The 26,816-nt window shown below is 30.1% G+C and overlaps 4 protein-coding genes across 13 annotated transcripts; all 4 read left to right on the top strand.

The window, feature by feature from the left end:
* The first annotated feature begins 134 nt into the window (after positions 1 to 134).
* On the top strand, positions 135 to 13,414 carry LOC149884479 (uncharacterized). 3 transcript variants are annotated; one of them, XM_090095730.1, is made up of 5 exons: positions 135 to 553; positions 2,594 to 2,854; positions 3,483 to 4,796; positions 5,424 to 5,456; positions 11,771 to 13,414. In XM_090095730.1, the coding sequence occupies exons 2-5, from the start codon at positions 2,605 to 2,607 to the stop codon at positions 13,273 to 13,275; spliced, it is 3,102 nt and encodes a 1,033-aa protein (XP_089951856.1). In that variant the 5' UTR covers positions 135 to 553; positions 2,594 to 2,604; the 3' UTR covers positions 13,276 to 13,414. The 3 variants fall into 3 exon arrangements, with proteins under 3 accessions (XP_089951856.1, XP_089951857.1, XP_089951858.1); XM_090095731.1 differs by lacking the exons at positions 135 to 553; positions 11,771 to 13,414 and adding an exon at positions 7,684 to 8,324 and having other exon boundaries at positions 2,567 to 2,854; XM_090095732.1 differs by lacking the exons at positions 135 to 553; positions 2,594 to 2,854; positions 3,483 to 4,796; positions 5,424 to 5,456 and adding an exon at positions 5,530 to 5,893.
* A 1,074-nt stretch (positions 13,415 to 14,488) lies between these two features.
* Positions 14,489 to 20,063, top strand: LOC145186580 (carboxypeptidase B-like). 3 transcript variants are annotated; one of them, XM_090095726.1, is made up of 9 exons: positions 14,489 to 14,651; positions 14,865 to 14,946; positions 16,385 to 16,606; positions 17,183 to 17,281; positions 17,383 to 17,487; positions 17,621 to 17,822; positions 18,970 to 19,178; positions 19,343 to 19,427; positions 19,792 to 20,063. In XM_090095726.1, the coding sequence occupies exons 1-9, from the start codon at positions 14,596 to 14,598 to the stop codon at positions 19,968 to 19,970; spliced, it is 1,239 nt and encodes a 412-aa protein (XP_089951852.1). In that variant the 5' UTR covers positions 14,489 to 14,595; the 3' UTR covers positions 19,971 to 20,063. The 3 variants fall into 3 exon arrangements, with proteins under 3 accessions (XP_089951852.1, XP_089951853.1, XP_089951854.1); XM_090095727.1 differs by lacking the exon at positions 19,343 to 19,427; XM_090095728.1 differs by lacking the exons at positions 18,970 to 19,178; positions 19,343 to 19,427; positions 19,792 to 20,063 and adding an exon at positions 18,444 to 18,633.
* Positions 20,064 to 22,392: 2,329 nt separating this feature from the next.
* LOC145186586 (uncharacterized) lies at positions 22,393 to 24,420 on the top strand. Of its 3 annotated transcripts, none has more exons than XM_090096253.1 (2): positions 22,393 to 22,656; positions 23,463 to 24,420. In XM_090096253.1, the coding sequence occupies exon 2, from the start codon at positions 23,470 to 23,472 to the stop codon at positions 24,208 to 24,210; it is 741 nt and encodes a 246-aa protein (XP_089952379.1). In that variant the 5' UTR covers positions 22,393 to 22,656; positions 23,463 to 23,469; the 3' UTR covers positions 24,211 to 24,420. The 3 variants fall into 3 exon arrangements, with proteins under 3 accessions (XP_089952379.1, XP_089952380.1, XP_079918860.2); XM_090096254.1 differs by having other exon boundaries at positions 22,395 to 22,419; XM_080062734.2 differs by lacking the exon at positions 22,393 to 22,656 and adding an exon at positions 23,163 to 23,330.
* A 122-nt stretch (positions 24,421 to 24,542) lies between these two features.
* LOC145186587 (uncharacterized) lies at positions 24,543 to 26,730 on the top strand. Of its 4 annotated transcripts, none has more exons than XM_090096255.1 (3): positions 24,543 to 24,940; positions 25,428 to 25,657; positions 25,773 to 26,730. In XM_090096255.1, the coding sequence occupies exons 1-3, from the start codon at positions 24,876 to 24,878 to the stop codon at positions 25,988 to 25,990; spliced, it is 513 nt and encodes a 170-aa protein (XP_089952381.1). In that variant the 5' UTR covers positions 24,543 to 24,875; the 3' UTR covers positions 25,991 to 26,730. The 4 variants fall into 4 exon arrangements, with proteins under 4 accessions (XP_089952381.1, XP_079918862.2, XP_079918863.2 ...); XM_080062736.2 differs by having other exon boundaries at positions 24,677 to 24,949; XM_080062737.2 differs by lacking the exon at positions 24,543 to 24,940 and adding an exon at positions 24,995 to 25,203.
* Positions 26,731 to 26,816: the final 86 nt, after the last annotated feature.

Here is a 26,816-nt window from a genome sequence, read left to right as displayed (position 1 = left end):
TATAAGCCTTTTTACCATACTGCGATATGATATAATAAGTAATTAAAACGTTAAACCAATTAGCTATATGGTTATATTTATAAGAGGATTTCGAACGGTTAATAGCACAGACATAAAATTGGCTTAAGTATAGCTGGATTACTCATCGATAAAGAATTACGTTGAAATACATCAGGATATCTACTTATAAGATTTTTAAAAAGTGGATGAAGCAGTGGCAAATGTCAAATTTGTCGGTATACAGAGTTTTTATGATAAGAAATCTTTTTTTAAATAGTTTATGCTCAGCAGTAGCAAGGCGGTGTTTATGAAATTTGCAGTTTTTTACTTTGTGATAAACTGAGGTATTTCAAAGCATTTTAAAAAGGAGCTTCATCAATCTTTGGAGAATATGACTTATGTCTCCAACTCTTATATCTACGGTATTCATTGCGCATGGGTTTTATTGTTGCGTTATGCATGAGTCTGGTTATAAGGTTTATGAAAACTAACTGGTGTTATGGCGGCTTCTTGTTTGGAGAAAGCTGGATATTCATTCTTCTGCGTGACTAAGGTAGAGATTAGGAAGGAGACTATTCAAAAGAGTTTTTAACAAAATTTGATTCTCTTAAAGCAAATATTTTTCAATCATTTTGAAATAATCCAAGTGTACAGAAGGAGCACTGAGAACAACGAGGAGGTTTTTTTGAGACAGACTAATAAGAATTGTTTTAGAGATAAGCAATTATCTCCAGAATTTTAAACGAAAAGAATTTAATTTCATGTTTGTATATTTAAATACGCGTTTTTATATTTAAAGCCAGTAAAAACAGTTTATTTTCAAAATACTTTTTTTTATAGACCTTCCTGCCAGGGTTTATCATGCATCAAAATTATTGTAAAAATAAATTCTATTTTCAACTATAGGTTGAACTGGTGTTTTTGTTTGACTTATATAATATTAACTTGCATCGTAAAAAAATAAATCCCTCAAATAAAATGATTGAAATTTATTAAAGTGGACAACGCGGTGAAATTTAGTGGTTTTTAATGGTTAAGATTATCGATAAGAATCGTTAAGTAACTTAAAAGTATTAACAAGGATTGTTAAATAACTTAAAGGATTTTTCCTTTTTTTTTGCAGAATGTAGCTCAATGTTGTTGTTGTTTGAATGTATTGCTGTTAAGTAAAGGTTATCGTTGCTATCGGATTTTCGTAGCTATCGGGTTAAAACGAGTAAATAAATATTACCTTGAGAAAAAGTTATGGAAGTCTTTGTTTTCACAAATTGACATTTTAAAACTGATATTATCTCGATCTTTAGGCGGATTTTTTTTGCAGAGATACAAAATGACTCCATCTATTGAAGGAAAAACAGGAAGCGGAAAAAAGATAAGTATTAAAGATTAATGTAGAGCGAAATCGATCACTCGCTCCAGGTTTCAATTCACAAAGCAAATCCAGGTAAGTCGTAGAGGGATCTTGCGAGAAAAATTAAATACACCCAAGCTTTGATTGGAAGAATACTTAAATGTTAAAAATGTGAAGCACATCATAAAAAGAAAACTCCAAAGTGATTCGCTGATGAAGAAATTAAACCAAACCGTTGTTTAAAAAAGCTACATAAAATTTTAAACTGAGAAAACTTGTGCATATTTAAAGACGATGAAACCTTATGCAAAATACCCTTTTTATAACTGCCAGGCCGAAAATATTTTTATTAGCCGAAAGGTAAATATGTCACCAACAAAGTCAAGCACATTCAAACTGAAAAACTTGCTCCTAAGTTTCTTGTATTGCAAGCCATCTGCTCCCGTGGTTTGAAAAGTGCACTATACGTTACATGTAAGACTTTGAGCTTGGATTTGTATATAGAAAAATGCTTAAAGAAACACTTTTTGACATTCATTTAAAAAAATGGTGTATTCACAATATTTTGGCCTGATTAACATTTAAGAGCAAGTTAAGTTCTTTTCTTTAAAAAAAAAATCAAGTATCGCATCAACTCGTATTCCTTTTTTCTCTCCACTTGGCTACAATCCACTACTTCAAGAAATCTTTAAGATAGTGTTAAGAAAATGGCGTCAAACTGTTTCCTGAGGAAGCAAATCCTTCAGACCGTCCTGAGCAGCGAGTTATTGAAAGTTATTGGTCAGTTGTAAAAGGAATCCGAATGAAAATCAAGAGTTATCTTCCAATGAAAATGAAAAAGTAACTCAAAGCAAGATCCAGGAGATGATGTCAAGTACTCGCAAATATAATTGTTTTCCATCTGAGAGTCCTGCTGTAAATAAAAAAAAATGATTGAAATAAATAAAATAATTTAATTATATTTTATTAATTTAGCTTCATTGTGTAAAAAAAATTGCTAAAATCTGTTAAGTAGTTTTCGAGTAATAACCGATTAAAGGGCGATGAATTTCATCTTGTTTAACTAATATTGATTAAAAACTATCCAGTGTTTTATTTTTTAAAAATTTCCAGCTTTTATTGTTCTCAAATTATCTCTAATAATATTTTTTCAGTTTTTAATCATTTTTTTGATTTATTCAAATTTAGTTCTTGATATTTCATTTGTTATTCATTGGTTACCATGGTTTTTTTTTTATTTAGTTAAATTCGTTATGAATACAAAAATAAAATCCATTTTAATTGACAATATATCATCGGAGTGGAAAAGTTTCGCTCATGGCGCTGTTTTTGATAAAGACATAATTGATTACATTGATCACGATAAACCTAGCAATCAATTGAAAATGGATGAACTGCTTGAAATGATGGTTATACGAAATCCTTCTAACTATATTTCCGACATCAAGAAATCTCTCTTGCTGATGGGTAAAACAGATGTTTTGAATGAGATTCTATTTGTCCGTAAGTGCAACAGCGATCTTTTATAAATTCAAATTAAGTCGTTTATTTAGTAAATAAATTAGGTAAAATATTAAAAAATCGATTTTTATGACATCGCCGCCAATCACCAAAAAGTGGAAAAAATTTAATGAAAACTTTTCATCTTTTTGGTGATTTACGGCGATGTCATAAAAGTAGATTTTTTCAATCAATTCTATTTTTTAATTTTTTATTAGTAAATAGAATTGATGGAAAAAACTCTATTTATTGATAAAAATTAACAGCGAAAATTAGACAAACTTAAATAATTAAGAAAAAAATTATTTTTTTTGAATTAAGTGCTTAGAACTCGGAATAATTTATTTGTTTTCAAGTACTTAAAAAATTACTCTAAGTTCAAAAAAGAAAAAGAAAAATATATTTTTTAAAACATATCATGAAAAAGCTTTCAAACAAGTCCTAATCAAAAAAAAAATTTTTCCCTTTCGCTTCTTAAAGATTTTTAGTCTCTTCATTAGAAATGCCATTTTTTTTCTTTTTTGAAAAACTCCTGTAAATTTCAAAATTTTGAATGTATAAGTACAAACTTAGTTGATTAAACTCCTCTTCAATTAGTTTTTGTTCGCTTTACTTTAAATTCTATTTCTAGAGGCAAATGACCTTCTGAAAGCACATTATCTCAAAAACTATGGAACCATTGTAAATGAGGGCAGTCAAATCAACGATCTCTGTCTTTTTAGTAATAATCTAAAAATGGCTTCAATCGAAGAGGACAAAATGAAAGAGATAAACGATTGCTTCAACGAGTGGGAGCATTTTCTTCACAGAAGAAGCAGTTTTAAGGAAGCCAATTTTAAAGAGTTATCAGATGTAAGATTACCAGTGATTTTGATTTCAGGAATTTCTGGCATCGGGAAAACCTATTTCCTACAGAAGTGTCTTTGCTATTGGGCGAATGAATTACTTTGGAAAAACGTACAATTCGTTTTTTATTTCCAGTTTAAAACCATAAACCAATTTCAAAGCATTTCCAGCATTATTGAACTCACGAAGAAATTTTACAAAAATATTTTAAACGGATACGAGATTTCTTTGTTGAGAAGGCTAATGTTCATTTTTGATGGATTAGATGAATTCCATAGCTTAGAACAGTTAGTTAACCACAAATCGGGAGCTTTAAGTACCATTCCCATGATTAACGCACTTGGGGAAATCCTTAGATCTCAAAATAGTTCATGCATTTTCAGTGGAAGTGTCACAGCCGTAACCAGATACTGGAGGACAATTAAAGATTATAAAGATGTGGCAAACATACAGATCATGGGTTTGAGTAATCGAGGATCAAAGAGTTTTTTGAAAGATCTATTACTGAGTAAAACACTTAAAACTGATATTGAAAAACTTACTAAATTATCACCTTATGTGAGGGGGCTGCTTTCTGTACCGCTTTATTTCAAAGCAGCCTACTCAGCACTACATAAATTAAATATTCAGTCTTTGAAAACCATAACCGAAATGCAGACGCTGATTTTTTTTCACTTTCTGCAACAAAATATTAAAAGTAAAGAACCCTTACCGCGGATTATACATGTTAATCAGCAGCATATTTTAAAAGTGTGCGAGCTGGCATTCACTATGTTAGATAGAGGGAAAGTTAATTTTCCGAAAAAAGAATTGGAATCTGTTCTAGATGAGAACGGTTTAGAACCACTTGGTTTCATTAAAAAGTCAAACATTGATCAGCAATATGAATTTGTTCACGGTTTTTTAGTAAAGTTTTGTGCTTCTATTCATCTACTTTTCAACGTTAAATCTCATGACATCATCAAAAATGAAAAATGGCGTGACTGCTTACCAGTCATCACCGGTTTTGTTTACGGCAACGACGGAGACTTATTGAGCTTAATAAGCCGATTAAAAGAACCTTTACACAAACAGACATGTTGGCTTCGAGATGTTAGTGGTAAGTTAGCACTCGTTTTGAATGAGTCGGACGATTTAAATTTGTGACCAACTGACTTTTGAGCAGTAAAATTAAAATTAATTTGTGAAATCAAGATTAATTTGTGAAATTAAGATTAATTTGTGAAATTAAGATTAATTTGTGAAATTAAGATTAATTTGTGAAATTAAGATTAATTTGTGAAATTAAGATTAATTTGTGAAATTAAGATTAATTTGTGAAATTAAGATTAATTTGTGAAATTAAAATTAATTTTTGAAATTAAATTATTTTTTGAAATTAAAATTATTTTTTGAAATTAAAGTTATTTTTTGAAATTAAAATTATTTTTTGAAATTAAAATTAATTTGTGAAATTGAAATTAATTTATGAAATTGAAATTAATTTGTGAAATTGAAATTAATTTGTGAAATTGAAATTAATTTGTGAAATTAAATCGTGTATTTGTGAAATTAAATCGTGCTTATACCAAAATAAATGAAATAATATAAATAATAACATTATTTGTAAAATTAATGAAATAAGATCAGTTAACAAATCAATATCAATATTGGCGAAGATGATTATAAAAAAGATTTCAACAAAAAAAACTTGTTACAGTAAAATGTTGATGCATTTATTTTGTAGATTTACTGAAGGATGATCAACATGGTTGGATCGGTAAGTATTCTGATCTTAAAAGTTAATGAATTAGTTTTTCAGGTTATCACGAATAATTATTCAGGTTCAGTTTACGTAAATGACTTTAAATTTAAAGCGTTATTTTTGCATCACTTATTTTTTATATTAAGCATTTTTATGACTTAAAACTAACTTTGATTGGCTTGAAGTCCATTTATACATTTCAGTATATAAATTAACTTCCAGCCAATATGTTTCAATATATTTCAATACACGTAAATATATTTCAATATATTTCAATAAAATTAAAACTTTTTTTATGTTGTTCAGTTTTTTATATTTTTACAAGTTGTACAAGCATCTTCATTTGAGCAAAAAACTTTTTGCCCTCAAATTCTCAACCAACGATTTGATTTACTTTTATCGTGCATAGCGTATGTTCTTGGCGATCAAGAATCTTTCTTGTGGATTTTTTGGTGCGTTTTCAGTTAAGTTTTTCATAACAAAATTTTTGATATCGAATTAAGCAACTAATATGAGCTAGTTTACAACAACAACAAAAAAAAAAAAATGAATGTTAACCAATTAGGTAACTTGAACAGATTCGTAATCTAAGTTTAAATTTTGTTAAAAATACCAGCCACTTCTTTTGATTTGTGCAGCTCTGCTCTATATGTTTCTACTATTGTTTCCACTATCATTATTGGTATTCGAACTTATGAAAAATTCTCTCAAAAACCTTTACGTATTTTTAATTGAGCTTAATGTAGTTCTCTGATAAACTTTGCTTTTAAGTTATAATTCTCAATAATTCTTTTGATTTGAAGACATCACATTTTTTACATTTTGGGTAACTTAGAAGTAATATAGATAAATGAACCATTCGCCATAGTTCATCGTTGTTTTGGTAAAATATTTTTTTAAAACTGAAATGTTTATGAATGAATCGTTTTACGTTGGTTTGACATTATCAAGAAAGCCAAGAAATTGCAGCTTCCTTGGGTGTCTTTAATGCTTTATCGTTCTTGGTATCTTGAACACTAAGTTTTGCTACTCAGTTGGTTTTCTCTCTTCAGTATACGAGGACTGTCCGAACCAGAATCTAGCATTCATAAGACACATTCTGCTTCAAAAACAACAGATCCTTCCGGTTCATTGACAAAGCTCTGATTATTTGAAGATTTATAGATTTCAATTTCCTGGTCAATGCTGATGCTGTTAATCGTCATTCTAATTAGATTAAAACCGTTTCAGATTGCGTATCAATATTCTTTCAGTGTCAACTTCACCTTCAGCACCAATAGATCTGCCTCCCGCTACTTGAGCATGACAAAGCCATATTTCTTCCATATCGAATATCCTGTATAATTTTCTGAATCACTAAAAGAAACCGTTAGTTTCCCTGAAGGAAAGTAGGGCTAGGGTTAGCATAGCATGATCAGTAAACTCATGCTAAAGTAACAGTTCAACACATTTAAAAAGATAACAAGGGTAATTTAAATTTTTGGTGCATAAATGTACACAGCTACATCCCCTGATGAACAAAATGGTGAAGAGACCATGGCCAGGGATTCATAGAGATCTATAGACACTCTTCTGATTAATACAATCTCTAAGGAAAATTTTTATGGAGAAAAGGAAAAAAAAAAAGGAAAATTCATGAAAAATTCGTTATAAAAATATTCTCATCAGTAGTTTAACATTTAAAAAGGTTTTTAAGTCGAAACTGCAAAAGCGACTTTATTTCATGGTGTTTTGATGACTTTTCACTGGAGGTTTATTTAACTATGTTCAAGCATCTTTTGGCTGGTCAACATGTTCGTGATTAAGCATCAAGGCATTCTGACAAAAATTTTTTGCAAATATTTAACAAATAACCTCTTTATAAATAGATAAGCAAATAAATCTTCCTCACTGAAAGTGATCACACTCCAAATGTTATGCATATTACACCAACCTTAGGTGCTCTGAAGATTTGTGATTTTTGATTTCAGGCTTTAGAGGAAGTGTACTGTAATATGCTGGAGATTGTAAGTTTAAAAAAAATATTACAAAAAGACACAAATACTTAAAAAATTTTTTTCAGTGCAGATTTTAATTTCAGTAAAGAAATATAGTAACCCAACATAAGGTACAACAAAATTCCATACTTTTGAAAGAAATTTAAAGCAAAATCTGAAAACTAATAAACAAATAGAGTAAAAATAAATTTCGGCTTTGGTATCGGTTTCTACCAAAAATTTTTTTTTTTCTTGCAACTTTAAAGGGTGTATGACTCGGCATAATTTGCATTAAAGTCGTGTAATCGGCAACGCAAAGACTTCTGAGACGTGTAGTAAAGCCAGATTGTAAAGCAATAGAGAAAAACTGATAAATGTGTAATTTTCATTGTATGATTGTATGATTTAGTCATTTTCAATTGATTTTTCTTTGCATTTACTTTTTAGTAAACTAAATATACTAAAGATTGCTTAACAATGTCCCCTAGATTTTGTGCAGCTGTTAATTATCAGAATAAACGAGGAAAAAATTTGGATAAGAATGTATCATTTTTTCAATTTTCGAAAGACAATAAAAAGATTGTTTGCGACTTGTTGCGATCTAAATGGCTTTTTTGAATTTTCTTTTGTTAGTTAAAAAATTTTCAGGGAGAAATAAATCGATGATATCATCGGAATCTGCGTTAAAAATGTAACTAGAATCAGTTATGAAAATTCAGGTGCCAGAGAAGAAATTTTTTTTTGTACCCCAATGTTAATTATTCAACTTATTATTCTCAAACCATTCTTTAAGTAAACTTCAAATGTTAAAATGTCTTCTGTAGTTCTACTTTTTATTCAATTATAAAACATGGTGAATTTTAAAGTTGTAAAATTTTAAATTAGTAGTTATAAAATAGATATTTCATATTATTTAAATGCAGCCAAAGTAATTTTATTTTTAGTTAAAATGAAAAAGAGCAAAACAAATTTGTGGTGCATATTTCTGTGATATAAATTGAATATGTATTTTTATAACTTTTGACATAATAACCTTCTTTAATAACATATTTCTCTGAGTTAACAATGAAAATCTATTTTTATTAATAAAAGAAAATAAGAAATTAATTAGAAAACAATGAACTTTCCTCACAATTATTCAAAATGTTACATTAATTTAATTTACATCAAAGTAAATTTAATTTTAAGTTAAACTTTTTTTTTTTTTTTTACGTTAAGAGCCAACTCTTTAAAAGTCCATTTTTTAATATTACCATATTGAGGAAAGCATGATAATGTCCTAGCATTTTTTTATAGATTATGCAACAAGGCAAGCAGATCATAAATCAGTTCAAAGTGCTTTACTGAGGATTTAGCAAGTTCATGCGATAGTTTTGGATATTTTTTTGAGTTAATAGTCTTTTTCAAAATGGCATAATTAGCAACAACTGCCACTTTCAAAAGCATCACAGCAGCATTATTAAAGAAACACATAATTAACCAGTTAAACCTTGTTAATCATTATCATCTAAGAAACTAGTTCTTTATTATATATCATGAAGATATTTTGCTTTAACTAAAGAAATAATAGTTTACATCTAGTAAACAACAACAATATCTTAAAAAGCAATCTTAACAGAATCGAGAAACTATAATTAGTTCACTGCGTTGTTCCACACTTAATGAAGCTTGTATATAAAAGCAAAATTTGTGTTTCATGAAATATGGGACAACAATGTCGAACAATTTACATCAAAAACTGCACACTTAATTACAGAAAACTTTGTGAATCAAATAACAAACTAAGCCGAGGGTTAGATATATTTATTTATTATTTATATATTTTTGATTTATTCAAATACAATGCACATGAAGCTTAACTGTTTATGAGTATAAGTTAAAAAGCATATATAGAAACATACCAAAATAGTAGTTATTTAAATTTTCTGTCCCTGATTTACAGAGAGACAATTTGTAGTTATAGAAAGTCAGCTTTTGAGAAGGTGTTGTTTTCTCGCAGCGAACACAACGTTTCAGCTCTACATTTTCTCTTCTCCTTAAAATTCCCTTTACAAAAAGTTTTCCTTCAATTTATACTATACAAAGAACCTCAAATATGCTCATAAAATAAACCGCTTAAACTATATTTACAACATATCAAATAAACTACGTCAATCAAATCCGCCGTAAATAGTTTCTTCACGCAATTCAGTTACACTCCTCCTTGATCCTTCGGGATCACATTTAATTCAAAGCAACTCTTGCTTTGCGGAACATCACAACAATTGTTTCTTTTGCGGATCCAAATCTCAAATACCGCTTCTGGCAATCCAACTACAACGCCAGTCGCACCCTCTCGTCAGGCTACTCTGCCAAACACGAGAAACGTTTTTAGATCAGCAAAAGAGACATCCATTTGTTCCTCATCTCTCATCTTCTGCTTCTTACACAACTCATGCCACGTAGGCATCCAAAGGAAAAACTCGATAAATAGACATCTTCGATTCTCTTCACATCCTTCTTATCTCCTACTCACAAACAATCGAAGACTAAGTATTACTTCGCAACAAAACTGGAAAGAGCACTGTCAACTCAACGCGTTGCTTCTCTGCAACAACTTTTGTTCGCTGCGACTAAATTGCGGGATCGGATATACCATCGTATTTTTCAAAGATGTTCTAATTATTCGAAGATGGCTCCATCATGTGCCCGGTTAGCTTGTTGTTTTCTCGCAGCGAACACAACGTTTCAGCTCTACATTTTCTCTTCTCCTTAAAATTCCCTTTACAAAAAGTTTTCCTTCAATTTATACTATACAAAGAACCTCAAATATGCTCATAAAATAAACCGCTTAAACTATATTTACAACATATCAAATAAACTACGTCAATCAAATCCGCCGTAAATAGTTTCTTCACGCAATTCAGTTACAGAAGGATTGCGAAATCATCTTGTGTATACTGTCCCACTCTTCCTAAACTCCACAGGTTTCCATCACGTTAAGTTTGGAAGAATTTCTCGGCCAATCTTTGCAAACTGGACATGTTCTTATAGCCATTGTCAGTATGAGACCTTCCAATATTTTTTTGGAGAAACATGAACTGCTGCTATGGAATGATCAGGACCTTATAGGACCGCTTCAAGATCTCTTTGCGAATATAGTGTTCATTGTTTGACTAGCCAGAACAAGTTGAAGTAGAGTCTTTAATTTTACATTCGATAAGCAGTTCGCACTTCAGCCCAGGTTTGTTCTTAATTAATTGTCGAACCTTGTCTTAGGAGGTTTGTGTCAGCCTTCCAGAGTGGCCTCTATTGTCTACACCACCGTCACCTCTGCAGATCCATAAGCGGACAGTGCTGTGAGAGAGCAATTTCTTTTGGATGTCTGCTATGGAACACCCAGACAAATGAAGAGTCTGTATAATTGATCTTAAATTCCTTCAATCCTTCAATAGCGATGTTCAGAAATTCAAGCTATTCTGATAAGAAATCACAAATGCTTTGAGTATGTAAGAGAAACACATCATCTTTTGGTTATTTTTTCCATCTCTTTTTATAATTTTTTTACTTTAAAATATTTTATTAAATAATATATGAAGTAAAGGGTTTTGTTTTCAGAGAATGGAGGTCGAAAGTTTTTGATCCAACAGAAACTGTTGATGCATCTTCAATTTTATAGTAAGATCACGTATAGTAATAAAAAGCTGGTACCACTAAGAACACTAAAACATCGACCTATTTTCTTTATGACTACTTTATACTTATCCCAAATTATTACTGATAGCATATTTTGCTGACGACATACTTTACTGATGGCATATTTTCTATGACTTGAGTGTTGAGTCCTTTGAAATACACAAAATTGCTTCATTTAAACAGAAAAGGTTGCTTAGAAAGTGTTGTTACTGTGATAAAAAATAAATTACTTATGAATAATGATAATCAGTCCCATTTTAGTTCTGGTGTTTGGAAAATGCAACACTATTTGTTTTTCAAATTTAATGTGTTTTTTAAAAACATAGTGTTGCATTTTCCAAACACTTGAACAAATACAAAAGAGAGAGCAAGAAAATAATGTAAAAAAACAATACTAAAATCACACATATTTTGACAAAAGTGAAAAATCCGCATACAGACAAAAAAAAGGCAGCGAGGTCTCATGTGGCAAATCCCTTTTTTTTATCGCTCGGATCATGAAACTTAAAATGAGTTAAAGTTGTGATTTTTAAATAAAATTAAAAATTTTTTTTTTAATTTTTTTTTTTTAATTTTCAAAGGTTTATTAGAAAACATTAGTAGAAAATTATTTACACATTTTAGCAAAGAAAATTTGTGATAAGAATATGATGTAAAAATTCTTTCTTTCTTGTTTAGATCGCAATGCTCGTGAGCTTTATATTAAATGCTTCTATGAAGCACAGGAATTGGGAAGACCAATCGCCCACAAACAAGGGTGGCATTCTGAGGAAAACTACGTACTAGCAGCTGAAGAAGTGTCAGAAAATGAATATTTTGACGGAACACTCATCGATACAGGGGGGATGAAGTTAGCTCAATTAAAGAGCAGTGTTAATTTTACTTTGGAAAATAAATGCGATCATCCAATCATTTGTTCGGCTGATACTTTTCTTCCAAACGCTTCTGTTATTTTACAGGGTCAAGAAAATCAAATTGATGCAATAAATCAAAATTTCCAGTTAGCAAAGTCCTTTTACATACAGCAACAGTTCGATAATGCTGAAGAATGTTTCAGAGATGTAGAAAGTGTGCAAAAAGATGTTTTAGGAGAGAAACATTTGAATACCCTAAATACTAAAAACTGTATTGCAATGTGCTTATATGAAAAGCAACAGTTCAATAACGCTGAAAAAATCTTTAGAGTTGTAGAAAACATTCGAAAAGAAATTTTAGGAGAGAAACATTCGGATACACTAACAGCAAAGTACTGGGTTGCAATGTGTTTATTTGAAAAACAGCAATATAATGACGCTGAAAAAATATTTAGACTTGTAGAAAATATGAGAAAAGAAGTTTTAGGAGAAAGACATTCGGATACACTGACAACAAAGTACATGATTGGAATATGTTTATTTGGAAAACAACAATTTGATGACGCTGAAGGAATGTTTAGAGATTTAGAAAATATTCGAAAGGTAGTTTTAGGAGAAAAACATTTGGATACGCTAACATCTAAACACTGGCTTGCGAGGTGTTTGTGTATAAAGCAACAATACGATATTGCTGAAGAAATGTTTCGAGATGTTGAGAAAGTGCGAAAAGAAATTTTAGGAGAAATACATATGGATACCCTAAATACTAAATATTTAATTGCAAGGTGTTTATATGATAGACAACAATTTGATAGCGCTGAAGGAATGTTTAGAGAGATAGAAGATATCCAAACGATAGTTTTAGGAGAAAAAAACATGAATACACTGACATCTAAATACTGGGTTGCAAGATGTTTGTATGTAAAAGAACAATATGATATTGCTGAAGAAATTTTTAGAAAAGTCGAGAAATTGCAAAAAGAAATTTTAGGAGAGAAACATACGGATACCATAAACACTAAATACTTAATTGCAAGGTGTTTATATGAGAGACAACGATTTAATAACGCTGAACAAATGTTTAGATATATAGAAAACATGCTAATGGAAGTCTTAGGAGAGAAACATGTGGATACGCTAAATGCTAAAAACTGGATTGGATGTTGTTTATATAAAAAAATGCTATTCGATGACGCTGAAAAAATATTTAGAGATGTTGCAACTATCCGAAAAAAGGTTTTAGGGAAGAGTCACGAGGACACATTAATGGCTAAATACATGATAAAATGTTGCATTGACAATAGAAAAAAAGATTGTATTGTAATGTAAATTTTCGGGATTTAAAATAGACCATTTTATTCTGGGGAAAAGTTCAATATTTCTCTAAATAAATCTAAAAGTTAAAAATGTACGGTAAATACTTAACTGAGTATTATTTAAAAAAAAATACTTAGAGTAGGCTTTTGCCCTTGGTTTAGTTGTTTATAATAAACCCAAGGTCTAATTTATTTATATGTAAATGAATATTAAATTGGATGTCAAGAATTCAAAAGTCATAAGGCTGTGTTCAGTTAACATTAGACTTTAATTTCCATTTGGAGAACCTCATGTGAGCCCCAATCAGTTCACCTAAATGTCATTTAAATATATTTGGTGAGTTTTTCATTTTTTTCACAACTAATTATTTAAGTCATTTAGTTTCAATTGTAAAATTTTATTAAATAATTTTAACTAGAAATGAAGAATTAATTTTCTTAGGTGCAATGATGACAATGTCTTTTTATCCTAATCCACTTAGTTGGGCCACTGTTTCACTTTCTTTTCTTTTGTTGTAAATAAAGTTATTCTAAAGTCATTAAAATATTTGTTATAAAATTCCTACTTATATACTTATATTATTTGTCTCTTGTTATAAAATAAAAAATACTAAATAACAAATATATAAATAACAAAAACACTAAATTTTGTTCCAAGATTCGATTAAAGGACGTTATTGTGCGTAAAATAAACTTACAATATGAATAAAGATAATTGAGACCATAGAAAATCGAAAGGCGTTTCTGAACTTTGCTATAGCAAACTTCAGAAACGCCTTTCGATTTTCAATAATTCTTTGGCCATTTGTTTCTAATACCTCTTTTATGCTATGCATAGATGTCAAGTTTTTAATAGTGCAGTTTGTGGTTATAAATTTTATCAACTAAGGGAAGGGGGACAGTTTAGCGTTTGATTTTTTGAAGCTTCCGATTTCATCATCTAAGTGAAGGGTGTTAGTTTGGTGTTATTTTTTTGATATTGTTTTGAATAAAATTAACATTTTTGTTGAAAAATACGGGTAATGTATTATAGATTAATCGTTTTAACATTTGTAGGTGTGTTTTTTTTTTTTTTTGAAGCTTTATGCATCAAATATTTTAAGCATAAAAAAAAATGATTTCCTTTCCATACTTTGTTTAACATCGTCCGAAGATTAGAAAAAACAGTTGTCTAAACACATTTCAAAATTATATGAAAAATTTAAACAATGTATAAAATTTATTGAAGCAGGTGCTCATACACAAGAACGTATGACACTGCAATAGAAAGTAACAGGAGTTATATTCTTTCTAACAACACTGCGGTCTGTATACTAATTTGAAAGAGCAAGCCATGATACGAGTACTAAACATTATACTGATTGCAGTGGGGTTTTCCGTTGTAATAGGGTTAGCCGAGTTCTCTCTTTGTTTGAAAACGTTTGTTTGGTCTGATGTTGTTTGACTGTTTTAAGTGTTGCATTAAATGTTACATTTAAAATTATATTAATTACAAATATATTTAATATTCTATGAAATATATTTTCTAACTTTTTAAACTTTAAATGCACCATAAAACTATGCTCAAATTGTTTAAATTAACCAAATATTTTATTTCTATAGAGAAAAGGTGTACCGTGTAATTCCAAGAGATGACTTGCAAGTCAACCTACTCCGAAACTGGCTTGAAAATACTCCGATAGAGGTATTGCTTTTTAATTAGAATTAAAATCTCAATTTTCCAGCTAACTCAATAGCCAACTCAATGCACATATATAAACGCACAGTCATGCACATACGCCCAATACACATATATACACGCAGTCATGTACATACACTCAATACACGTATATACACGCACAGCCATGCACACTCTTCATTTCCATTCCTTTTTATAATGCAGATTAAGAAAGTTCTTTAAAGATGGAGAAAATTATTTTCCATTTTTATTTTAAAGTTGAAGAAAATTTTAAATTCTTTCAAGAGCTAATACCCACCATTTTTTGACTCCATTTGTAATACAACAGCGTCATTACTTCAGCTTCACGATTTGTCAAAAACGAAGAAAAGACTTGACGGAAAGGCTAAAAACGTCAGAATTATAAAAATATACTTTGATGAAAGGAGAGCTATACGAACATATGTGCTGCAATTGCTTGTGTAGAAATAATTGTTGTTTTCAATGTCATTTTGATTTTTTTTGTCACCAGTATATTATTGTTATTGGTTACGAGAGTTCTAGTTCATCTTCAGCGGGTTCACAATCCTCTGTTCCTACTTCGAAATAAGTTGCTAGTTGCGAGATTCTTAGATTGGATTTCCAATCGTTTTTCTTTCCATGGTTTTTCTTTCCGTGGTTTTTTTTTTTTTCCCATGGTTTTTCTTTCCGTGGTTTTTTTTTTCCATGATTTTTCTTTCCATGCTTTTTTTTTTTCCATGGTTTTTCTTTCCATTGTTTTTCTTTCCATGATTTTTCTTTCCATGGTTTTAAGTTTGGCTGAGTAGCTAATGTAATCTACTTAACAGGACCTTGAGTCAACATCCACCCAGGGGGTCTCAGCTCTTTTTTCAGTACTGTTTTAAATTTCTCCTATCAGCTGCATGACAACCAAAATTAATAGCCTAAATTAATAACCTTAATTAATAACCTTAATTACTTTAATGAATAAATCCCTATATTTAACGTATCTCATTGTCATAATTTTTAGTTGATTGAATATTATTATAATACATTATCTCAGTTATATTTTCTAATAAGAACTTTAATATCACTCCCCCCCTACCCAAACCCTCCTACCCCGACAAATTGACTTTTGGTGAAAAGTTTATATTGTTGGTAGTTAGACAAAACAAAAAAGTTAATGCTTATCTTAAAAAAATATATTATCATAATACCATTAAAATTATATCAAATATTACAAATTTTCTCAAAAAACTTCTTATCACAACAAAATATGATAATTAAATGATTAATGACAAATAATAACAAAAGAAAATGTAATATTTTACTTATATTTGCTATTTTATTAGATTACAACTTATAATATTTTATTGTTTTATTAGCAGTAGAGAAGTAAAAGTGGCATTGACGTTAAGTTTTAAATGGAAATGAATTCTTTAAAAGAAATATTTTCCTATTTTAGCTAAATGTATGGAAGGAGCCCAGCTTACCAAATATTGCAGTTGATATCCAGTTAAAAAGTGCACAATCAGACAACTTCATCAACTTTTTAGATACAAATAATTTGTTCTATTCTGTTATGATTGATGATTTGGAGAAACTTGTTCAACAAGAAGAAACTGAAAGCAAAGGTTTTGAGTACTCCGGGAAATTTGATTACCTCAAATACAACCAGTATTCGAATGTACCAATTACTAATTACTATTACCACTAATTACCAAGATACTAATTTATGTTTAATGAAACAAAAAATAAAGAAGAAAATAATAAAGACGGGGACCTGACGGAACGACTGGTGTTGCCAACAACTAACAACAACGACAACCATTATGATAACTTCGATGATCATGGTGGATCAAGATGACCATGATGATCATGATATTTATGATGATCATGATGATCATAATGACTATAATAACCATGATGACCATGACAGTCATAAAGATCATGATCGTGTTGTGTATTATGATTATTATGGTGATGATAATCTTACGAAGTGTCTTCGTAGAGCGCAATGCGCTCTACATAACCATAAGCTACTCAGAGCGCAATATTGTACACCCATGCGCAATTATTTTATTATAACAGTGCGATTTATATTTCACAATAAAACTGGTTGGATAGGGCTAGGGTAAGGATTAGGGTTAGGGTTAGGGATAGGGATAGGGATAGCATATGGCTGCATAGAGCGCATAGAGCGCATAGAGCGCATTGCGCTTCAAGTAGCAACGGCCATAATCTTAATTATGTTGGTATTTAGATTCGCTTTGAACTCTCTAATCTGGAAAGAAAATATAAAAATGCGAAAGTATTTCAAGTCGGAAAATCTTTTGAAAATCAAACTATCTTCGGGTTAAAAGTAATATCGTTGTAAACAAAAAAAAAAAATTATTTTTTTGTTCTTTTGTCTCTTTAATAATGCTTCCTTTTCTCCTTAATCATTGTTTTCCCCCCCTTAAGATAACTAACGGTGATTTAAACCCAAAACCTGCGGTGTGGATAGACGGAGGTATTCATGCAAGAGAATGGATATCAACAGCTACTGTGATGTTTTTCATAAACAGAGTATGATTTTGTTATTACTAGTGTTGTTACTATTGTATCTTCTGTCATTGTTTTTGTTTATCTGAAATCTTGCTAAAATTAAAAGGTATACTTTATTTACATATGCTTTTTACCGATCCTCCTTTTATTTTAGCTTCTTACAGATCTGGATCCAGAAATTCAGTTAGCATTATCCAAGTATGATTTTTACCTTTTACCTGTGTTCAATCCTGATGGATACCGTTATACTTTTGGCGGCCACCAACAGAGATTCTGGAGAAATACACTAAGTATAAACCCTTTCGCAACATGCAAAGGAGCAGACCCAAACCGTAATTTTGGGTACAAGTGGGGAGGTAATAATAATGTTTCGTAAAAAATTTTTAAAAGAAAATTTGACGTTAGACTACTAATTTAACGAAGAATAAGAAAATATTCCTAAATAAAATGCTAGTTATTTAACAATTATAAATTGGTTGCTTATGTACAGTACCAAGTTAAATAAAACTTTTTAACTCAAATTTATTTCTTAAATGCAGGAGGATTTAAGAATCTTTGTTATGTTGTCGTGTTGTGAAACAAAACATTTGTTAAAGAAGACCTATTAGTGCTAATAGAACTTATGTCAAAAAAAAAAGAGGCTTTTAATATCCAGTTAGAAAATAACTTTAGCAAATAAAAGTTGACGGTTTTTAAAAATGCATAGGCTAAAAATATAACCGAGTATTTTTTTTAACATTTATTCAGTGCATAGAGAAAAATAAGTATAAAGCACTGTTTAGCATTAAAAACCTGAGGTAACTGGTAAAGTTATTTTTATAAATAAGCTAACAGCAAATAAAGTTATTATATATATATATATATATATATATATATATATATATATATATATATATATATATATATATATATATATATATATATATATATATATATATATATATATTGCGAGTGCAAACAAATCAACCCAATTTTAGGCTTCTTCGTTAAGAGTGAAGCACTGCTCAGCTCGGCGATGAGTAGATCAGCTTGGCTATGAGTAGCTCAGTTAGTCTGTGAAGTGCTGCTCAGCCTGGCTAAAAAGTATGTTGCTCAGACTTCAGCGACATAACTCATATTGATTTTAGGCGGGAAATGATGACGCTTAAACATGACTATAGTTACAAAGTAATTTGATGTAGTTTAATGTTAGTTATGTTATCATTTGTAAATGTTTTGTTTCCTTAAAAACTTATTTGTACTCCTCATAATTACGTACATTTTTACTTTGTTATGCAAAGTTTAAATTTTTGAAGCAATAAAAATGCTAAAACTAACCAAAAACCAGCCAAAATAAAAAAATAGTAAAGAAAGTGCAAGTTGTCTTGACCATAATTGAACAACCCTGATTATTTTAACTTTCTATATAAATTATATGATTTAAGCTTTAATTTTTAAATGACTTAAGACCTAAAGTTTGTACATAGGCTCTGTTATGTTTAAAAAAAAAATTATATTTGTCAGAAACTGGCGCCAGTGTTGAGCCGTGCAAAGAGTCTTATCGTGGCTTGAGCGCATTCTCAGAAGTTGAAGTCAAAAGCGTTGCTAATTACCTTGAAAAACTATCAAAGTCAGTAACCTTAAAAGCCTATTGGAACATACACGCATACAGCCAGCTGTTTTTAACACCATGGTCATACTCCACTAATGATACTTCAGATCAACTTGAGTTTGTAAGTATTGTAAAATTAAAAGGAAAAAAAAAAAAAAAGACCCAAAGTTTAATAGAATGCGTCTAATACAAAAAAATTTATAAATAGCCTAAAGTTTAAACTCATTCCCAGGACTCCTTACCCAATTTGTGTTTAGTTTAAAAAAAGAGATTATTTTCTTTCAGGTAAGGATTGCTCAAATATTTAAAAGTGTTGTTAGTAGAAGGTATGGAACTATTTATCGCTCTGGATCGCCAGCGAAAATCTTATGTGAGTCATGGTTTATTGCTTATAGCAACAATTGTACACCTTTTAAAATCAGGTGGTTGTAAGGGAAAAAATAAATATTGATTAATTTAAAAATTGGTATTAAAAAAGGTGAAAAAAATTTCTTGGGAAATTTAAATGCTAATTTTTAAGTAATAAAGTTAACTAAATTTGTACTGCTTTAAATTTGTTAAATTTTTTATAATTTTAAGCAATTCAAATAACATTGAAAATATCTTCAAAGAATACTAAATGCCTTACCGACGTAGATTGAAAATAGTTGGGTTTAGCTATAAAATCCATAGAGAGTAGTTATCTAGTTATTATTTTGACATAAGTGTTAATGAATACTTAAATTCTCGTTTAGATCCAGCGTCCGGCGGAAGCATTGATTGGACTTATGGTTATTTAGGGGTTCTCTATTCCTTCGCGTTGGAATTGCGAGATACTGGAAATCACGGATTTTTGTTACCAGCTGATCAAATCAAACCGACCGGCGAGGAGACAACAGATGCTATTTTAGCCGCAATTAATGCCATGAAATAAAATGGTTTTAAAAAGTAAAGGCTATAGGTTTTTAGATAGAAATACAACAAATTTGTTTTTTTATAGACTGAAAAGATTATAATTGAACATAAATTTAGCTCTCCGTTTAACTAAGTTGAAAGGGGAGCGCATATTTGGTTCTAACCTCTTTTACATTACAATAAATTGCTCCTTACCTTACGTTTAAATATCAAATTACAAATGAAAAAAAGTAGGTTGGTAACAAAGTTATGATTTCCGTTGTGTGTAAAGTATATTGGTGTTAAAAAAGGAAGGTGAAAGAGGTGAGGCAAGGGGTCATTACCCTTCCACTTTTAAAATGTTGTTAAAAAAAAAGAACTTCCCTCTCTTTTCTGCGCATACTTTTTGGGCAGCTTAAAACTTGGTTTTGGTCCTGAACTGTTGCGAGTTCCATTTAGATTAAAATTTGCTCCCCATTGCTCGTTCAAAACACTCCCTAGAGTAACTTTCCTCCCCTTCCCTTTCCCCTTTCCCATTCCCCTCCACCTCCCCTACTTTTAAAATGCTTTCACAGTCCCTTAACAAGGTCTCTCGGAGGATAAAAGAACGAATTACAGACAAAGTTATTTAATCGCCTCAAGCTATTTCTTGAAAAAAAATATTTTTCATAACTTTTATGCATTTCATGTTTGGAAAAATAATTCTTTTTAACGTGCAGCCTCCTATTTTCACGTTTAAACTCGTACACAAACTTAAACGCTTATATATCTGTTTATTATCATAATTTTTTTTTACGGCAAAAGGTTCTCTTCTCTAGAACTTTTTTAGCGAGATAAGTTCTTCATTATCACATCTATAAGAACTTTAAAGGACCAATTTTATCAAAAGATATTTCACCGAAATTTTATTGATTCTATTAAAATGCGGCAAGCTGAAAGAAAACATTTTGTTGATAACTGTCTCAAATCGTTGTTAATCTTTTGATTAAGTTTATTATAACAAAATGCCAATATGGCTATCATATAAATCATATTAATCATTTGTACTTTTATTTGCAATGTAAAAGTACAAACGTTTATATATATATGTATATATATATATATATATATATATATATATATATATATATATATATATATATATATATATATATATATATATATATATATATATAAATGCATGCATATACATATACACGCACGCACACACCAAAATGAATGACCTTTAATTATAAATAATAGAACTAAAAGAAGAAATGTATGCAATAGTATAAACAGATATTTGGCTCCTAACGATTGAAAAGGATTTATTTAGCTCCAATAGATCTTCTTAAAAGAGTTTGCGAGCATAATATTGTTAATAACTAACGTAGGTTTCTGAAAGGTCAAAAATCACTATGAACTCGACAACAACGAATTGCGGATTACGTCAACATGTTCTGGGGCTAAAGAAGATTTTTTAATGGTTGTCTTTTAAATTGGAAATCAATGAAATTGTACTTACAACGTCTGAAAATCAAAATTCGCTTAATAAATTTTAATGAGAAAAATGTGTAATAGTGTTTGTTTTTTATTTGCAACAGAAATTTTCTGATTTTTGTAAATAAACTTATTGAGAAAGTTTTACACAACTTTTGATGTATAATTCATGTATTTGGTGTTTAAAATTTTTTTTTCCTATTGTGCGAAAAAAAGCAGCTGAAAGAGAAGAGTTTTCTATTTGCTTTCAATTTCGTATTTTTTGTAATAAAATCCTAACTGCCATGCGTAAGAGGTATTCTTACATTCTTTACTTCTTCTTTTTTATTAAAAAAGAAATTGTAAATAAAAAGTGTAAAAAAAAATTGATTAAAATTAAAATCTTGCAAAATAATATTGGCTTATATCGAGCAAAATACTGAATCTATTAAAAAGCTAATATATATTTTTTTCCTCTCAACTTAACTTACTGTACCATTCCACGGTCAAGTACTTATCACACAAAGTTTGAAAAAATTTGGAGTTAACAAAACATTTTTTTAGGAGTATAGTTGGAGTAGATAGAGCCACAGCTTGAGAGCCTTTCACCGTGTAATCGGGGCCTTCGATACAAACGAACTTAATAAAAAACAAGTTCTATTGTTTACAATTTAAATAAATGTGGACTTTCTCCAAAGACATTTGATAATCATTACTTTGAAATAATTGAGCAACTTTGTTGCTCTTCAAATGCAACTGATAATTGAAATTGTGCTCAATTCAATAGAGAGGATAGTTTTTTGTGAAATGTTTTCTTAAGACTGAAATCTCAGATACGCTAAAACATTTTAAAACGTAATCTAAACGCTTTTTAGTTATTGATACGTTGAAATGCGTCATTTTTGAAATGTATTTACATAACTCAATTTAAATTTTCAGTAGTTCCTGTTAACTTTATCGCTTTATGTGTTTACGATTCTTTATATTTTGAAACGGCTCAGTAAATAGCCTAACCTTAAACGGTGCTTGAGGTAATGACATATACCGATCGTGTAAAAGTTTCCTTTCGCTTTATGCGATATTTCAAAGTTTTATGGAAAAGTAGCGACAAGTTTGATAGTAGGAGATTTTTTGTCAAAGAGCTTTTTTTTGTGTAGCAAACGTAAGACCGCAGGTAAAAGTTGCATGAAGTGAACAAAACCTTAATCACAAGCGTTCCACATTTAACTGCATCTAATCGTAATTAAACGTTAAAAATAAAAAAACAGGTTTTCGTTTTTTTTTTTTTTGTTTTTTTGTTTTGTTTTTTTTGTAGTTAATCTCCTAAAAACCAACTGAACATTTAGCTTAACTAATTAAACACATTGATAATTCTAAACTTACGTTTCGATGTATCAAGTCGATAAATAAATTTTAGGTAAATTGTGTAATTATGGGTAAAGGCTGTCTAAAATTTCAGAAAATTGCAGAAAATTTCAGAGCTTTGAAATCAGTAAATATTAAGTATTATTTTTTAAATTTATTAGTTTTCAAAGTATTTAAAAATTTTATTTACATAAACATAAACTATATTCCTCGTGTGGAAATAGTGATGAACAAAGATAGATTTCATCTTAGTTATTTGTTTGGTTTGCATGCCCTCGGAATTTTATGAATAATTAACGTTCCTTTATGTGGCAACAGGGTGAGTTTTACACGAGTGTTTGCGAAATTTGTTAATCGTATTTTTTTCTCATACATTTGATCAAAAAAAGACAAAAATAGAAATATAAAAAATTTAGTAAATTTCAAACAATAAAATGTTCTGTTATTCGCAATCAAGGCCGTTCTATTCAATTTTTGCTTAAATATTTCTGAACAGTTGGGGGCCATCTGTTACGAACATTTTGTAAAACAATTTAATTGATATCTGCCACAAGATTAGGAGAGAGTCGCATAGAAGGTACATATTTTGATTATCCGAAATTCTTACCTCGTCATTGCGACTTTTTCTTTTTCCTTTGCAAATTTATTGATTTGCGGTTCTGAAGAATTTTATTTTATTTTATATTTAAACTTTTTTTGCTTATCTTAGACTGAAAATGGTCGACACATGTTCATGGCTAGTGACCGTGATGATTATTTTGTCATCAAATGTCCTATCTTCTCAGGCGATTGATGAAGAAGAGGTTGATAAGTTATCAGGTTATTCTGAACAAGAACTTGCAACGTTTTTAAACGAGATTGCCTCAAAAAGAGTCTTGAAAAATGAACTCAATATCGAACAACCTCCAGAAACCGGACTTTGGAAAAAAGAGAATATGAAGCGGCAACAACCGGAAACAGATCTTTGGAAAAAAGACAACGAAATGCAACCAGAAGCTGTTCTGTGGAAAAAGCAACCAGAAGCAGTTCTTTGGAAAAGTCAACCAGAAGCGGTGTTGTGGAAAAGGCAACCGGAAGCAGTGTTGTGGAAAAGGCAACCGGAAGCAGTGTTGTGGAAAAGACAGCCAGAAGCTGTATTGTGGAAAAAGGAATACAAAAAGAAAAGAAAATCAGGAGTTCAGAGTGAGAATTCTAATGAGAAAAACTCAGAAGCGGACTTTTGGACTAAAAGTATATCAGAAGAGCAACCGGAAGCAGTTCTTTGGAAGAGAATAAACCAAATGAAAAAGGGCGCATCGAAGAAGAAAGAGGAAGAAAACAATATACAACCAGAAAAATCTGCTTGGGAAAAAAATTTAGTTTCTTTCTTAAATGCAGAAGAGCAATTTTTCAAGGATGAAAAGATCTCAACTTTGGATAAATCAGAAAAAAAAGACCAAAAAGGACTTTGGGGTTAACAAAATACGACACGATATTATCGACACGATTTTATACGATGTTTTAATTATCATACGATATTATTTAAAATCAATCACCTATTTTAATTTAAAGTTATAGATTTTCATGACTTAACGATTGTTAAAAAAATCAAATAATTTAAAAACCAATACAATAAAGTAAATCAATATACGAAGAATGGAATACGAGAATAACTACTATTTATAAAAGCATTCTTTTTTTTTCCCTGACATTTTTTGAAAACTAAAATCTATCTTGTTTTAACTATATTTTTTTTAAGTCTAACTTGAGCAGAGAAAGTAAAAGCGTGTTTTTAAGCTCCTTGCCGCATGATTCTTAAATAAGTTGAAAAAAATGATGTACATGTTTTACTTTTATGGCTGTTTACTTTCCGGTTAAGTGTTTCAAATACGAAATTTTATTTTACAAATATATGGAGGCCATTTAACTTTAAGGAAAATCCATTTTTTAACAGTTATTCCATAAATAAATTAAAAAAACAATCCAGAGAATAAAGGAAATCGCACCATTCGCGCGCAAATGATTCGGTTGAAAGGGCACGCATTGTTAAGCATGTCTTAGTCGCTATTTTCAAATTTAAGAAAAACTTAAATAGTAAACTAAAAACAGTGATATGAACTCTCACTTGATGTGGCATTAAAACATGGTCAATTGCGTCATGTGTCAAAAATCGTTTCGATTAAAGTTCGGAAAAGATGAAAACACGAGGTGCGAAAGGTAAGCTGATAACTAAAACTCATAAACTGGTAAACACTCACTACCTTACACTCGCATGCACACACACACACACACACACACACACACAACCATACACATACACACACACATACACGCGCGAGCACGTTTAAAGGTTTCTGTATTTTCAAAGAAACATCTAGTTATGATCACTAAAATAAGCAAAGCAATGACATGAATACATCAGCAGATAATGATGTGCAGAAGATGTATGCGAGTGTCATGTACTTTAATGAGTACGTAAACAATGATTGGTGTTTATCTTAATACAGTTATCATATATATAAATATATGCTCATATATATAATACCATATACTCTAATTTAACCATAATTAATTTTAATCTGACTGTTGCTTACTTAATCTGTCAGCATTTTAAGCTGAATATCGTTTACTTATCGTGAGATTCGTTTATCATGCAAGTGACAATGACGAAAATATGAATTCCAATATCTCTTAGATGTGCATCGCAATGGAGGGAGCACCAAATAAAAGAACAGAGTTTAGAGGCCGAAAAAATCAAAAACGAAGAAATGTTTCGAATGAAGGAGCTTATATTGAAAGAAAGACAATTAGAGCTTGAAAAACTAAAGATTACGATCAAAGAATCGCAAGGAAACGGAAATGCTCTTGAATTGACTTGTTATTATGACCAAAATGCAAAAAAAAAAATATCCGATTTATTAGCAGGTAAAACTTTTCTAAATAAAACCTTGTAAGATGCAACGTTTAAAGAAAAAGTATATACATTCTTTAAAATACAAAAAGCAAATAAAAACCTGCGTGATCTTTCTAATCTCTCTAGGTGTACGGTCGACATCGCCTCAAGAATCTTTACCAGCAGTACCACTCTTTCGAAAAAAGCCTGTCGGATGCACTAAGAATACAACAGAGCTTCTCGATTACCGAAGACCAAGAAAACTTCCGTCAGTAGAAGGACTACGAAATCGTGTGGCACAGCGACATAAACTGGAAGAAGAGTACGGATCATCCGCAGGCAGCAGTGGAATTTCCGTAGACTAAACATGTCAACACATTTTATAAATATGGTAAAGGGAATTTATCTTCAACTTAGAAGATTTTGATCTTAATCACCTATTTTCAACGATTGAATAACAAAAGGTTAACCACGAAATGACGTAGTACTCATAAAGAAGATACTAGTTGTAGCAAGAGCTTGAAAAACTAAAGACTACAATCAAAGAATCGCAAGGAAAAATCTTCCTAATTACAAAAAAGGATATAAATTCATAAACTGAGCATCAAAAATGAATCGCACAGAAGAAATTAAAAAAGATAAAGTTTTATCAAGAGATTTTTTAATTTATTGTAGTACAAAATTACAAACATTCCATAAAGACATAAATATTACATAAGCACATAGTTCGTAAATAATAAAGAAAATACTTTATTCTATGTAAAAACTAATAAAGAATTTATATTTTTGGCCCCCCTCCCCCACCTCAGTTAAGATTGCGACATGGGCGGGCTTTCAGATTATATGGTTTTACTTTATTAAGAACGAAAGTCTAAAAAATCTTATCTTGGATGAAAACAGTTAAAAAAGCGCCGAACAAAGTTGTAATTTTCGCATTTATTAAGGCGAGTTTTCGTGCGTTGCAATTGTTATTAGGATAAAGCGCAGGCAGCTGAAACCAATTTAAAGGACCTTTGAAAAGTTTACAGGACCTTTGAAAAAGCGATTGAACTGGTGTAAAACTTTTAAGAAATAAATTTCTTATCTGTTAAAAAAAAAGTTAAAACCGTGTTTTTTTTTGTTCAGAAATATTGATTTCTCATTAGGTCTTGGAACAAAAGACGAGGACAGATAGCATAGTATAAATTATAA

Source organism: Hydra viridissima, unplaced genomic scaffold (genome assembly GCF_058129835.1).
Source record: "Hydra viridissima isolate aposymbiotic clone 2 unplaced genomic scaffold, HvirCarnegie_v1 scaffold_8, whole genome shotgun sequence".
In the NCBI taxonomy this organism is placed as follows: domain Eukaryota; kingdom Metazoa; phylum Cnidaria; class Hydrozoa; order Anthoathecata; family Hydridae; genus Hydra; species Hydra viridissima.
Note: the sequence above shows the minus strand (reverse complement) of the source record. Positions and strands in the feature narration are given on the sequence as shown.

Coding starts and splice junctions, on each gene's coding strand:
- LOC149884479 (XM_090095730.1), top strand. CDS start 2,605: ATGAATACAAAAATAAAATCCATTTTAATTGACAATATATCATCGGAG. Junction 2,855..3,482: donor GAATGAGATTCTATTTGTCC/GTAAGTGCAACA, acceptor TTCTATTTCTAG/AGGCAAATGACCTTCTGAAA. Junction 5,457..11,770: donor TGATCAACATGGTTGGATCG/GTAAGTATTCTG, acceptor TTTCTTGTTTAG/ATCGCAATGCTCGTGAGCTT.
- LOC145186586 (XM_090096253.1), top strand. CDS start 23,470: ATGGTCGACACATGTTCATGGCTAGTGACCGTGATGATTATTTTGTCA.
- LOC145186580 (XM_090095726.1), top strand. CDS start 14,596: ATGATACGAGTACTAAACATTATACTGATTGCAGTGGGGTTTTCCGTT. Junction 17,488..17,620: donor TGATGTTTTTCATAAACAGA/GTATGATTTTGT, acceptor CTTTTATTTTAG/CTTCTTACAGATCTGGATCC. Junction 17,823..18,969: donor TTTTGGGTACAAGTGGGGAG/GTAATAATAATG, acceptor TATATTTGTCAG/AAACTGGCGCCAGTGTTGAG.
- LOC145186587 (XM_080062736.2), top strand. CDS start 24,876: ATGGTCAATTGCGTCATGTGTCAAAAATCGTTTCGATTAAAGTTCGGA. Junction 24,950..25,427: donor GAAAACACGAGGTGCGAAAG/GTAAGCTGATAA, acceptor AATATCTCTTAG/ATGTGCATCGCAATGGAGGG. Junction 25,658..25,772: donor AATATCCGATTTATTAGCAG/GTAAAACTTTTC, acceptor TAATCTCTCTAG/GTGTACGGTCGACATCGCCT.